The 14,493-nt window shown below is 34.9% G+C and overlaps 1 protein-coding gene across 3 annotated transcripts; it reads right to left on the bottom strand.

Annotated features, from left to right (window-relative positions):
* Positions 1-1,994: 1,994 nt before the first annotated feature.
* Positions 1,995-12,282, bottom strand: LOC132276802 (auxin response factor 11). Of its 3 annotated transcripts, none has more exons than XM_059778414.1 (15): positions 11,837-12,282; positions 6,513-6,658; positions 6,113-6,231; positions 5,940-6,035; positions 5,778-5,834; positions 5,475-5,627; positions 5,109-5,193; positions 4,809-4,899; positions 4,537-4,701; positions 4,298-4,411; positions 4,158-4,230; positions 3,917-4,064; positions 3,186-3,838; positions 2,894-3,081; positions 1,995-2,794 (listed from the first exon to the last, which is right to left on the bottom strand). In XM_059778414.1, the coding sequence occupies exons 2-15, from the start codon at positions 6,574-6,576 to the stop codon at positions 2,650-2,652; spliced, it is 2,151 nt and encodes a 716-aa protein (XP_059634397.1). In that variant the 5' UTR covers positions 6,577-6,658; positions 11,837-12,282; the 3' UTR covers positions 1,995-2,649. The 3 variants fall into 3 exon arrangements, with proteins under 3 accessions (XP_059634397.1, XP_059634396.1, XP_059634395.1); XM_059778413.1 differs by lacking the exon at positions 11,837-12,282 and adding an exon at positions 6,746-7,031; XM_059778412.1 differs by lacking the exon at positions 11,837-12,282 and having other exon boundaries at positions 6,513-7,031.
* Between the last annotated feature and the right edge of the window lie 2,211 nt (positions 12,283-14,493).

Genomic DNA, 14,493 nt, shown 5'->3' with positions numbered 1-14,493 from the left:
CATTGTCATTTACATATAAAAAAAAAACATCAATCCTTTAGTAAACAACAAAATTAGAAATAACCATGTTTCTTAAAAAAATAATAATAAATAAATAAATAAAATTGTAGGTGATGAGAGCACCGCCTAACGGTGACAATAATAATTAGTGATTAAAGAAAAATAAAACAGGTTCCAAATGTGACAGATAGCACGAGGGTATTAGTTCACTTTTGTTGTGGAGTGTCGGTCTAATCTTACTTGTTTTTAATTAACGGTAATCCGCTCCAACTCATATTATAGTCGTCTCCTGCAACCAAACAAACAATGGTACACATATTGACCAAGTCAACTTCGCTTCTCAATTTATCACCTCAACTTTGTTTAATTTACCACAACCAACAAACAATTAGTGACATACATTTCGCATTAAACAAACAAGTTGTGAGCAATTAATTTTAATAAGGTAGTATACGGATTATTATAACTTTTTTCTTTTGATGGAGACACTAATGTAGTTGAAAATTGTGAATTCAGGAATGGTGAGCTGGAATCAAACAATGAACATACTTTGTTTTGTTCCACGTATGAGATAATAATAGCGACCTGCAATTCTAATTTAATATGTCAAATATAATAAAAGCAGGCGAATCATCTAAAACCGTTATGTAATGTGCTCAACAAATTAAATTAAGATTTAATTTTGTTGAGCGCATTATTGATGTACTTGTTACTGTAAAGGATTCAAACATAAAATCTAAAAGCATAACAAGTGGCGAGAATGACGAAACCAAAAATTAACTTAAGTATTGCTGCATGTATGATAATTAATCCTTATTTGTATTGATTTATTTATGTGGTTTTAGAGGAGATGAGAATTCTTTTTTCTTTTTCTTTTTTTTCTTAAATAGAGTGAAGTATAATCACAGTTCATAAGTTGATTTTCAGAATTGCCAATACGTGGCCTTCCTTTTGGCTGAATAAAAGACGAAAAATGGGATTTTTATTTTTATTATTATTTCTTTTTTCTGGTAATGAAAAATCATTACTACTTGGGGGGAGAGAGAAAATAATTCACCACTAACAAAAAGCTATACAAAATGATAAAACTGCAAGTTTTAAGTCATGTGGGATAATATCCACCAATATGGACTCAGAAGATTGGTGTTAGAATTCTCCTATATCCGATCCAGATGAAAAATATAACAGCTTAAATTTTTAGATTGAATTGGAAAGCACTTGTTATATATTTTGACATGTTTAAAAATATTTAATTACTAAGTTTTGTTAAAAGTAATAAGCACCGGGATGCAGGTTCAAGTATAAAAGTAGTGATTAGAAAGCAAATAGATCCCTTTTTAGTCTTTAGAATGAGAGGCAAATAGGAGGTATTTATGCTACATAGGCCCAGCATTCTACTGATTGTTTTTAAAGTGTGAAGAATCATGTAACATAGGCCCAGCATTCTAGCCCAAACGGGGCCCAAGTCATCATTCCATCTGTCGGCTAATGGATTAGTATTTTCTTTCATTTTTTAACAATAATTAATAGAGAGCTAAATAGTGGTGTTTCATACCATGTCGCCTCTTAAATCCAACTCCTAATACATATGTTCCGGGGTTGCATGGAGGGAGAGATTTACATAAATCAGTTGAAAAATTGAAGTTGCCATGCTGCATCTGGCCCCTGAATAGGTTGCAAGAGTGGATGCAAATGAAATTCTAGGTGTATGTGACTGAGTAATTAAAATTGAGAGCAACAATTAATCTTGAAGAAGGACAAAGTTAAGTCACATAAAGCGGGAGCGAGAGCGAATTCGAAAGCGGGAGCGTAAGGGCAGAATTAAGTCATAAACAGTAAAAATTTAAGCGAAAACGACACCTATTAAGAAAAATTATATAACTTTGGGACAAAGTAAAGATCATTTTATATTAGGTTTCACCACTAACTCTCATCTAACTTTGCGAAGCCAAGGATTTTGTGTTTCCCCAATAATTAAAATAATAATAAATTCTGTATCTTTCAGCTGGGTCTACAAAAGTGTTTGTTTGTCTTCTTCTTCTTCTGCTTCTTCTTCTTCTTCTTCTTTTTTTTTTTTTTAAATGGACTTAATAAAAATAGTTAGAGAGACCTGGAAAAACAGTATTCACATACTTTTCCCTATTGACATTTGCACCAGTGCATGAAGTTCAACACAAAATTTAACACAAGTGCATGACTTTATAGATACCACCAACACATAAGAGGAGCCTTAACGTTACAAAGCCGAGAACAAGAAGCGGCTACATGGTCATTTTCAAGATGAACATGTCACAATCAAATTATCCACTCTCTCTCCAAAAAAAAAAAAAAAAAATTAGGGAAGACTAAAACTTTGCCATCAAAACTCCAGCATGCAAACATTTTTTCAGACTGAATGAATGCTAATCAACCAAAAACCACAACACCCCACAAGCAAGCATTCACAAAATTCAAAATCTAGCCTTCAACCATGTCTTTTACAACATCATGAGTAGAGAGTCTACCACTTCAATGAAAAAACTTAAGTCTCTAATTAGATTTTTTACATCTTCACCACGCCAAAAGAAACAAGGCAAATCATGCACACTATCCTTCTTATGCCCCCCAACAACTTCCAAATTTAACAAAAAGAAAACAAAAAAATTAAAATCATATTTCATGCTTCAGATTTAACTCTGAATCCAAGCTTACAATTGCTTCCCCACCCTCTGCAGACAAGGAAGGAATCTTGTTCATTTTCTTCACTTCTTCGCTTGAGCATATGAGGATCTTCTTCACCATTTTACAAAATTCCCTGCAATAACAATTTTAAAGATATTACAAAACAAACATAAGAATTTCAAATCAATTCAAAGGAAAAAGAATCATGATACAAATTTTCCAAGCTACTCACGGCCACGGATCATCGCCCACGAGCATCGTATCACCCTCATCATCAGTGTAAACAACTTTCCATTTGTTTCGAGGACAAAGCTCTCCCTTAAGGTCGAACATTTTCTCCAGCTCAATTATAAGCTCATCATACCCTTCCAATGTGGTCAAGTCAACAGCACGACCAACAGCAACTCCTTGCATTTGCACCTTCTCGAGCATTCAATAAATGTGCTTCAGAATTAGCAGCCAATGCAAAAAAAGGCTTTTTGAGTTGGTCATTGAAAGAAAACATAGAATGTATTGGGCTTCACCTTGGTACGAGTTCTTGTCAAACTAGAGCAGCAACCCTGGTTGCTCTGTGTCTCATTGGCCAACGCCTCTAATTGAACTTCCTTCTGTTCCTTTGATAACTTCAAAAAGTCTGGGTCTTGAAACCTATCAGCTTCAGAAGCAGCTGCAACTGCGTTGGGACCTTTGCTGCCACTAGACACGATGGGGTCTGCACAACATGCCAATTCCTTCTCTAGACGAGAAACAGTGGAAGAGTTGTGTGATAAATCAATCCCAAATAAACGGCAAACAGTAGAATTCTCGGGTTTTTTCCCATTCTGCTCCTGATTAAGTATGAGGCCGTTGCTTGGCCTTGATGAGACAGGTGATGGATAATCAGAAAGAATGGGCCGTGCTGCTACATTTTTATCATCATCTATTGACTCTTGAAAGAGGTTTAGAGAATCATTCCTGAGTGGAGACCGAGACCAGATGCCATCTGCACGGGCAGCCTTTGAGCTACAGCAGCTGCTGCTATTGGTTATGTTGCTATTAAGGTCTTTCTGCCTCAGGTGCCAGACAGCTGGGTAATTATTGCTTTGGACTTCAGAACCATTACCTAAGTGGCTCAATTCAAGGGATGTGACTGATCCAGGAAACAAGAAAGCTGAGGCAGCAGGACCGTTTGGAGTTTCTACATAAAACAGGAATTAGATAAATACCACACTTCAACAATGATTCACTGAAATCTCAAGGCGATAGACTTTCATACCAACAAGTGGAAGATCAATATGTCGGGGCCTTTTGGTCTTCATTGCTGGTTGAGAAAGATTTAAAGAAGCTGAAGCTACGAAAGGCTCTATCTCCCATACTGAAACCCTATCTGGCCTTTGTATGGTTGAAGGTTCATCCCATTGAATCTAGAAGAGGAAAAAATTAGGAAAACAAGTACAAAAAACAAAGAGGTATAAACAACTAAAAATTCAGAAATTCTAATCAAAACTATATTCAACCTTTAACGACCGCCATTCAGAATCTGACCACGCTGGGGAAATATCTCCAACCCCGACTATTGTGCCTGTGAATCTGACAAAACAAACCTTGTAGGAATTATGGATCAATGAGAAAAAAGGAGAAGAATATGTGAAGGTACCTTCTCTCAGGAGAATCTTCTCCTTCAAACTTCATCTTGAACCGCTTACCAACAGAGAATTTACTATTAACAGCCTCTAGATATTTGTTTAACCCAACGATGAATTGACTTGTCCTGATCAATTCCACAAAGCATAATACAAAGAATTCTAAAATAATTGAAGAACAAGCTTTGATAATTATTTGGAACTAAGTCAGCAAACTAGTAAACATCATCCACAACAAGAGAGAGCATTAAACCTCGGCTTGTAGTACACAACAAATAGGGTTTGAGTAGTAATAGCATGAGATGCAGTGGCAAGCACTCCCAGATGCATGCTCTGACAGGATATAACAGACGGAGGCATGTGGCTCTGTTGCCGAGCATGTCGTCGAACTCCAACACGCAATTCCCCATTATCACCTCTGCAGAAGAGACCACCATCAATAAAAAGTCTAAATCCCACAACAAATTTACACCTTAAACCGTAGCAGCAATACAAATTGAGAAATGAAATTCCAACATCAAATACCTTAGGAAAACAAAAGCATCCCCTGCAGCTAATCTCTTAGAAGTTACAAATGTACTCCATCCTGTTGTAAGTAAATGTCTCCGGGGTTGACCTGATCATTAACAGGTCAGGCAGAGAAACAAAAGTACGGATTGTCTTTTTGCTGGTTAATATATTATTTTAACAGTTGGGGTTCATATTGTTTTATCTCGTGATAAGATAAAAGTTTAATCTCTATCCGTATTAAATCAAATAATAATGAATAAAGCACATAACATACATAGCAAATGAAGGGGAAAAGGCAGGGCATGAGGATATTACCTCTAAATATATGCTTGAATCGCCACTCGTACCCATGGAGATCTTTGGCAACCAAATCCTGAGTTGGGGTTGACTGGGTCATGTCCTTCAAGGATTAAAAACAGCACTTCAAATGTAAGAACATGTCAAAAACTTGATCTCACAAATTTAGCAAACATGAAGGGAACCCCTGTTGGGTTATAGGATAATGTAGGAAATGGATGAAAACCTAATTGGGATTTCTTTTTTCTTTTTTCTTTTTTAATAAAATAATTACCAAATACAGCAAATTTATTTTCATTTGAGGTGACAATTTTTACTATTGGGAAACAGAACAGCAATTTTCACACTAACCAAATAGAGAGTAATAAAAATGAGAGAAATTACCAATGGAGGAAGGCATTCATTAGCATGCCTCCGAAGAACAGAGAACCCTCCATGGGTGCTTGTATCGGATGCCGTTAAAATCTTAACAAATGAATGAACAGTCTGTTTTGGTGGCTCAGGAGGGCATGGATCAGGATTCTTAGGCTCTGTTTGCTGCAAGTATCAGCACAAAACTTTTACAATGATGCATATACATACACATATACACGTGCCTAAGTAAAAACCCTATTTACCCAAAATTTGAAGGCCTAAACAAAGATGAATATAGTAATTAATGATAATTCAATAATAATAATATCTTACATCTGCTTCTGGGTGTAAAGTAATCTGTGCATAAACCTCATCTGTTTCTGGTTCAGCCTGTTAAATGAATCATAACACATACTAATAATAGAAATTTCTTAAAATCAAAGAAAGCGAAAACAAATTTAGAAAGCAAATGATCAGAGTTTGAAACTAGAATACCAGTAACTGAATGTGAACAACGCGACAGAGGATCTTAGAAGGTAGATTAAACTGAGGAGTTTGCTGATTTAATTCCTGATTTGTTGATGCTTCTAACTGCAAACCCAGTAGTCTAAACCAAATCAAAACAAATTTCTAGCAAAACAAGAAAGGTCTTACAGAGAGAAACATACTTGTTCTATGTGACCCTGAGGAAAGTAGAACACTCTCTCTCCTGCGCGAGGAACATCAACCAAAGGCCCTGCACATGCCTTCCACAGCTCCATGTACAGAAGAACATCGTTTCCCAAACCTATCTCCAAGATAAATAAATTAATTAACCAAATATTTTTAAAATAGCTCCAAACCTCATGCTCTTTTTGGTTGCCGAGAAAGTGAAGGAGAGAAGAAAAGAAAGGAGAGTAAACCCTCATTTCCTCGCTTTTTTACAGAAACTTCAGAGCATGTAATTATGAACTTCCTTAACTCCTCTTGTTTCCTCAACTTTCTCACCAACGAGAGGATCAGATATGACATTTCACAGGGACAACACTCTGATTCACTAAAACCAACACAAATCAACCATCTTCTCACCTGTTTCATGCCGTTCTGCATCGTGAGAAACCGATGAACATCTCAGATTTTCATCTTGCGCCATGGAAACCACTCAACAAAGCTCGCAATATAGAAAAAGAAACTACAAATAGAACTCCCAAAACCTCTTCACACGCTTCTTCAACCTACCCCAATTATCATCAATCCAAAACAAAGCTAATTAGAAAAGGCAAAAAAAAATCCACAATCCTTTAATTGCTGTATATATAGACCTGTAATAATAACTTCTATGTAACGACTGTAATAGATAATGTGCTCTCTGTCTCTCACTTCTCTCTCTTATCAGTTACAAAACCACTCTGAACTTTGTCTTCTCAGTAACAAAACCACCTTTTGTAGCTCAAAACTGCTTTTATTCCAACATTTTTCTCTGCTACCATCACCTGAATCGACGTTACCAAATCCCAAAATCGCTTTCCAAGCGTCCTTATTAAACCCCTTTTTTTGTTAAGTGTCCCATTATACTCCTGCACTCTCTCTCTCTCCCCGCATATATATATATATAGATATACAGTTTCTCTCTCTAAAAATGATGTATTTCTCTCTCTAAAATGAACTTTAACCGTAGTTTGGGTTTAACCCTAAAGTTGGGTTTTACTCGAAAGGAAGAGAGAGAGTGAATGATGGCCGTCTGATAACGGCGGCGGATTTAATGGGTGCAGTGTGATGGCACAGAGAACGGTTTACTGCGCATTGTAGGGAGCGTTATGATAGTAGTGACGATGTCACGTGTAACTCACGCTTAATTCATGTAAGCGTGTATTGAAGTGTAGCGTGTATATCACTTTCCATGGAAGAGAGTTGGTTTTGTGATATTGAATTCCTTTAATTTTTTATTTAATTTGTACTGAACCAGACCATGCCCAATGTGCAGGTGGTCCCATATGATAGTACACATCATCATGCCTGACCCATCAACTGAGTCACGTGGTTTGGTCCTTACCCTACCGACGTGTCAAAACTTAACTCGAAGGCATTTGTATCCCTCCGACCTTTTTATACAAGCCAAATAAATTTATGCAACTGATTTTATTTTATTCTATAAAAAAAATTATTACATAATTTGAGAACATTATACATTTTGAAATATTTGATTGAGATTAAATAATTTATAATTAATAGACATTGAGTAAGTGAGACACGTTGTGTAATTTAATCTCCATCTAATACACATATAAAATGATTTTATTTAATGACATAACTCACTGACGCACCAGTATTTTTGATTTGATTCAAATGATAATTTTTTATTTTACAAGATTATGTTAGTATTTGACCTATTAAAAATAAAAAATTATGTTAGTATTTCGAAATATTTATTAAAAGAAAGTCAGATAGAGTGTAAGAGTGCTTCGTGAGTTGTAAATATTCACCACTCATTTTTGTCTAATTCTAAGATATAGTACAAGGTACATTTGCGATGAAAACGAGCTGGTAGAAATTAACAAGCATGAATTAAAATATGAATCACATGTTTTTCATGTATTTCTTTTTAATTATTTAATTTCTATTGAATTTTATTATTTTGCAACGATATTTTTTCTTAAGTTGAAGAAGTGTATCAAAAAAATATATTACATTTTCATTCAAATAAAATATATTTTTTCATTCAAATAGTGTAAAAGTAATTTACGGACTCTACATTTTAGCCATGTCTTTTCCATCTAAATGTAATTATCGATTAATAAAAATTATACTCTAAATTTAATGTGATTTCCAATGTGAGCTCCAAGATTTGGGCTAAAAAGCGGTTTTTTTCCAACTTGAATTAAAGATTTTTATTTCGTGAATTGAAAATTAAATTTATTTTTATATTTTGAATATTAATTGAACCCCACTTCACCAATTTGTAAATTTTAAAATGACCAAGTTGAAATTGAACCTATTATCATCAACTCTTTCATGCCTTTGACCCAAAAAAACAATAATAGCAAAAGTTTGTTCTTCCCTTAATATTTTGTGTCATTTGGACCATTCTTTTCACAGGGACCAAAATCTATTACATATACACAGTACATTATTGTATTGTATATAAGCGCACGGTTGAGAATATTTTCATTATTAATTAATTAAGAAAAGCTTGCTTGGTAGTGGAGTAGTATCCATATCATAGTCACACTAATTAAGATTAATTAAATCATAAAATTCCCCTAAATTATGCTCTTATGTTTCACTCATCTAAGACAACAAAACAACTTACTCAACATCAAAACACAATCCCCATTTCTGCACATTATTATCCAATTCACAATTTTACCATTTTCTTAGACATATATTCCAAATATCAAGTGCAATTACATTAATATTATTACCGATCGGTCGTTTACCGTGGAGTCATTAATCTGACTGGTATAACTTTTCCTCCCATAAAAAATAAGTGAGTAAAAAAATTATATATTGTGCATCGCTCCATGAATGAATGAATGGCTAACACATGTATGTGTAAAAATTATTGTGTGCAAGCGTCGCATTGCGCAATGGAGGAGTAAGATCAGTGTGGGAAATGAATCAATGATGTACTAAATCATTGTTATGCAACTTGTACAGATTAACACTTATTTAATCTCTTTTTAGAGAATAATCAAAAGAAAAAAGAAGGGGCAGACTTTGTTTAAGCTACAAAGTAGGAATTGATTCCTACTTTGCATCTTTTTAACATGAAGCAACTGCTTTGACTTTCCTTTTTCACAAATTATAGTAATAGTTAATTTCATATTACAAGTGCCATTGTTCTGTAAATATTCTTATTATCTAACATAAGAATACATGTTTGAGTTTGATGGCAGTAAATTTTCCCCATCTTCTTGGTTAGCAAGAATCACTTAGTTAATGCTCTTTTAATTTTACACTTAGTTAATGCTCTTTTAATTTTACACTTCTTTTATTTATACCGGGAAAAAAAAAATTATTTGGTTCTCAAAATTAAAAAGAGAGATGATAGAAAATCTAACATGTTTGGTTTGTAACTCTAAAAACAGTTTTCAAGAATTCAGAAAATAGAAAATTATTCTCAAATAACTGCTTGGTTTGTAACCCTGAGAACAGAACTGTTCCAGAAAACTGAAAATAGAGTGATTGGTTCAGTTTTCTGAAAACTCAGTTATAAAAAAGTCTGTTTTCAAATAATTGTCTTTTATTGTTCTTTGAAAACTATTTTTTGTTCTCTGAATTCTTGAGAACTGTTTTCAGAGTTACAAACCAAGCCAGCCATATTTTATAGTTCTCTGAAAACAGACAGTTTTATAACTGAGTTTTCAGAAAATAATTTTCAGAAAACTGAACCAAGTAAAGTGTTTTGTACAATTTTCTGTTTTCAATTTTTTTAGAACAAAAAATTGTTTCAATAATTACAAACCAAGCAAACCCTGAAAAGTTTTGTTCCGAAGGGACACTTCTTTATTTGGAACAAAACTTTTGGAATGAAAATGATTTTTCAAGAACTTTTGGACTCCAACCTCACACTTCTTCTTTGCAAATGCGATGCAATTTCTTCAAAAGCTGACAGAAGGAATTAGTCATGAGAGCAGCATGATTAGGTACTAATAATATTAACTTAGTGCTAATAATTAGTACCATATCATAGTATGGGGCATGGACATGAAAAAGGACAGACCAATCACATTATGTGAATTTTTCTGTCCCAAGCACAATTATATATTAAGTTAGGTTTACATTATTTAGTAAATTTTTTATATTGTTTGGACCACTGTATTGTATAAAATATAAAATTGTGATTAATGGCTGTAATTTAAGTAAGGGATAATAGCTTAAATTCTCCTAATCACTCCAAAAGAAAATAATAAATAAAGTTGAATTAACCATAGAGAAAGATCTCATCTATCCAATTGGTAGATTCTATTTGGATTACAAGATTTGATCCTCTCTAATTGTCAAAATTTAGATATTAGTATATCATTTTATTACAGTTGAATACAGGATATATAGCTTCTCTTGTCATGGTTGTATAGTGACCCAAGTGTTGTAATTTGATTCTATTCCTCACCATTCATTTTTTTTATATAATATATATATATATTATATAAAAGCTTTGGTATCTCGACAGAATCTTCTGGAAATTCCTTCCCATTACTTTGGATTGTTTACTGGTTTAAAAAGGAGTCCTCTTCCCTTTCCTCTTCTTTTCTGGTAATCAGGTAATGTTAAAGGTGGGTGGGTGTGTGTGTGTGAGAGAGAGAGAGAGTGGTGACTTTGAATGCACACCCACATGTGGAGACCAGTTTGGCTTGTGTTGGTTGGCTGCCCTAAACCTTACATATATATTTGAGGTACACCATACAGTTGAGGCTTTGGTCACTCACGTACTTTTTTTTTTTTTTACCTCCACCTAGGTTTTAGTGTATATGATGTTGGGTACTTCATAAAATTATTAAAGATGAAGCATTAGGGTTTTAGTTTATTGTATCTTCGTACCTTGGAAAAAAAAAAATAAATAAAGAAACCAACACTTGAGGTTGGATTCATGTTAAATCATGTGAAGACAATAGTTGAAGATTGGATTATTTCAGTCTAGTGGAGTCCCTCACTTTATTTGGTTCCATGTAAGCTAATGTGTCTGCTAATGTTTATTTAAAAATGAAATTCATGTAATGCCAACTACTTATGTTAATGTCACCTGTTTAATACATATACATGTATACCTTAATACAATGGGTATATAATGTAGCTACTTTGTTAACGATTGTGTGTAAGTGCGTGTTACACGTGCACAATTTTATATTATTTGGGTGTGAAAATGGCAAGTATTATATGTAGATTCAACATCTTTTTATGACACAATACGTTTTAAAGCCGTAATGATCGTGAGCCTACTAGAACTCCAGAGTTAAGCGTGCTTAACTTAGAGTAGTACCATGATGGGTGAATCCCCCGAAAATCTCTGCTCCAAGGAAGCCAAAAGTGAATAATATTGTGTTTGGATAGAGTGAGGATCGTTACAAATGATATCAGATCATGACCCGACCGAAAGTGTAGCCAACGAGAATGTTGGGCCCCAAAGGAGGGTGATTTGTTGAGATTTTATTTCTTGTAATCTGGGATTGTACAAATTGTATAACTGTATGATTGAATTATTTATTCCCTGATTTAGAGCTAATTGATATGTAATTAGTTCTCTGATTATTTTATGATTAATTACCTAATTTAGCTATATCTTAGTCTATAAATTGTATCAAAGCCATCAGTGAATAATATTAAAATATAATTTTAATTCCTATATTCTTCTCTGAATTGAAAGATGGTATCAAAGCCTACCAAAAAAGGCTTTGAATCTCTTTGAACCGTACCTTTGAATTTCAGTCTCAAATCTCTTTGAACCATACATTCACGCGTGCACGCGCTTCCTCACACCCTCTGCAATTAGTCGCCGCTCCTCTCACGGCTGTTCCTTCTCAGGCTGTTACACCGCCAGCCTCGCCGCAGCACCAAAATCGTCACCGATAATTTCTTTGCAACCAGCCACCTCTACTCACACCGCTGCTCTCGTGACTGTCGCTGCCTTCACCAGATCTGCCATCGTATCTGACCGTTGCCGAATCTGCTCCTTTTCATCGCCGTCATAACTGCTCTGCCGCCGTCGCTGTTGTCGCTGCTCTCTGCCGTCATTGCAACAAAATCTCACTCAGTTTTCTGTTGCTTAACAGAAACGTAGATTATTTTTAGCCCTTTCTCTCTCCTATTTTTTCTAAGATTGGGCTCAGTGTATATTCTAAGATTGGGCTCAGTGTATACCCTATGATTGGGCTAAATGAATCCTTTTGTTTTTGAATATATATATATTAAAAACAAAAACAAAAACAAAAACAAAAACAAAAAAACAAAACAAAACAAAACAAAAAAATGATTGAAAAAAATATTGAATCATGTGGGACGAAATCCGTTCCTATTGTTGTTCAATCTGAAGGTGTTTTTAATGTAGGGATTAGTTTTACTGAATCAAATTATGACGTTTGGTCCGAGTTGATGGAGATGCATATTGCTGAAAGGGAGAAACTCTTCTATATTCGTGGCAAGACGAAGTCACCTGTTGAATCAGAAGATGGATATGAAAAGTGGTATGTTGAAAATCACAAAGTGAAGAGGTGGCTATTAATGTCCGTGACTCCAGAAATTATGAAGCTTTATTTACGTTTACCCACTGCCCATCAAATATGAATTGCTCTATCAAAGGCCTTTTTATGATGGGAATGATAAGTTGTAAGTTTTCGCCTTGAACCAAAAGGCCTTCACCCCCAAACACAAATGGAAAATCTCTATCTAAATATTATGGAGAGCTAACTGAGGTTTTCCGAGAATTGGACCATCGAGATAATGTGGTCATGAAAGATTCGGATGACATTGAAGCGTATCGGAAGTATATCAAGTGACTATGGGTTCATATCTTTCTTACCGGATTGGATGATGATTTTGAACAAGTTCGTGGAGAGATTTTACGCAAAAATCCAGTTCCAGACTTGGATACTACTCTTTGGTTCGACGAGAAGCGGTACATCGTGCAACTCTGAAAGGGGAATCTAAAAACTCTAAAGCTTCAGTTATGATGGTTCGAAACCAGTCTAAGCAAAACTGGTAGGACTGTACTAAACCCAATCAACCTAAAGCCACCAACGGTGTAGACAAGTCTACCTACAAATGCACCCATTACACTCACTGATAATCTGCATTTAGATTCTATTTTAGTTGTTCCATCTTTAGATTATAACCTTTTGTCAGTTTCCCAAGTAACTATAGCTTTATCTTGTGTTGTAATTTTTTTGCCTGATTTTTGTGTGTTTAAGGACATCCAAATAAAGCAGACGATTGGTTGGGGTATTAGGCGAGGGAAGCTGTATTACTTGGACTTGATAAAAAAGTTCTGACAAGCTACGATAAGCGTTGAAAGTGGATGGTTCTAAGGGGGAGAAAAAGAAATCTGAAATCTGGTTATGGCATCGACGTTTGGGGCATGCTTCCTTTGGTTATCTGAAAAAATTATTTCCTAATTCGTTTGCAAAATTTGATATTTCTAATTTCCGCTGTGATGTATGTGAACTAGTAAAGAGCCACCGTGCTTTGTTTTCATTATGTTTAAATAAAAGTCTACTTACTTTTATAGTTTTACATTATGATGTTTGGGGTTCATCCAAAGTCACTACTTTAGGTGGATCACGTTGGTTTGTTACTTTTATTGATAACTGTACCAGGATGACCTGGTTGTGCTTGATGAAGTCCAAAGGTGAAGTGAACTTATTGTTTCAAAAGTTTCATAAAATGGTTGAAACTCAATACAATGCACATGTTCAGGTTCTCCGTAGTGACAATGGTGGAGAATATCAAAGTTTTGACCTTCAGCAGTATTTGGAAGCACATAGAACTATTCATCAAACCATTTGTTCCAATACACCCCAAAAGAACGGGGTTGCAAAGCGAAAAAATCGACACTTGTTGGAGGTTATTCGTGCTTCATTGATAGAAGCTCATATGCCGTTATCATATTGGAGAAAAGCACTTACCTCTGCAGCATATCTAATCAATCAAGTACCTTCTAGCTCTATTGACTTCCGGACACCATTGCAGGCTCTCACTGACGCAGTTGTTGTTCCAACCATCCCACATTTACTTCCTCATGTCTTTGGTTTTGTGTAGTATTTGTATACCTCCATAAGCATCAACGCAACAAGCTAACTCCTCGAGCATTGCGATGTGTTTTTCTCAGATATTCTACTCATCAAAAGGGGTATCACTGTTATCACCCTCCAACTCGTCAAATGTTTATCATAATGGATGTTGTCTTCCATGAAGACTCGATATATTTTTCTTCTGAGTCTGAACTTCAGGGGGAGTACCAGAAAGAAATTCAGACTCTAGATTATGATTATTACACTTTTTAGAATGGCGATTCTAATAGTGATGACTCATAAGTTGGACCAACCAATCAGGAATCGGACAAATTGGATTTGAGTGG

This window comes from Cornus florida, unplaced genomic scaffold (genome assembly GCF_030987335.1).
Source record: "Cornus florida cultivar Cherokee Brave unplaced genomic scaffold, ASM3098733v1 CherokeeBrave_3.0.0_Hap2_Chr10, whole genome shotgun sequence".
NCBI lineage: Eukaryota > Viridiplantae > Streptophyta > Magnoliopsida > Cornales > Cornaceae > Cornus > Cornus florida.
The sequence above is the reverse complement of the archived record's forward strand: the minus strand, read 5'-3'. Positions and strand labels throughout refer to the sequence as shown.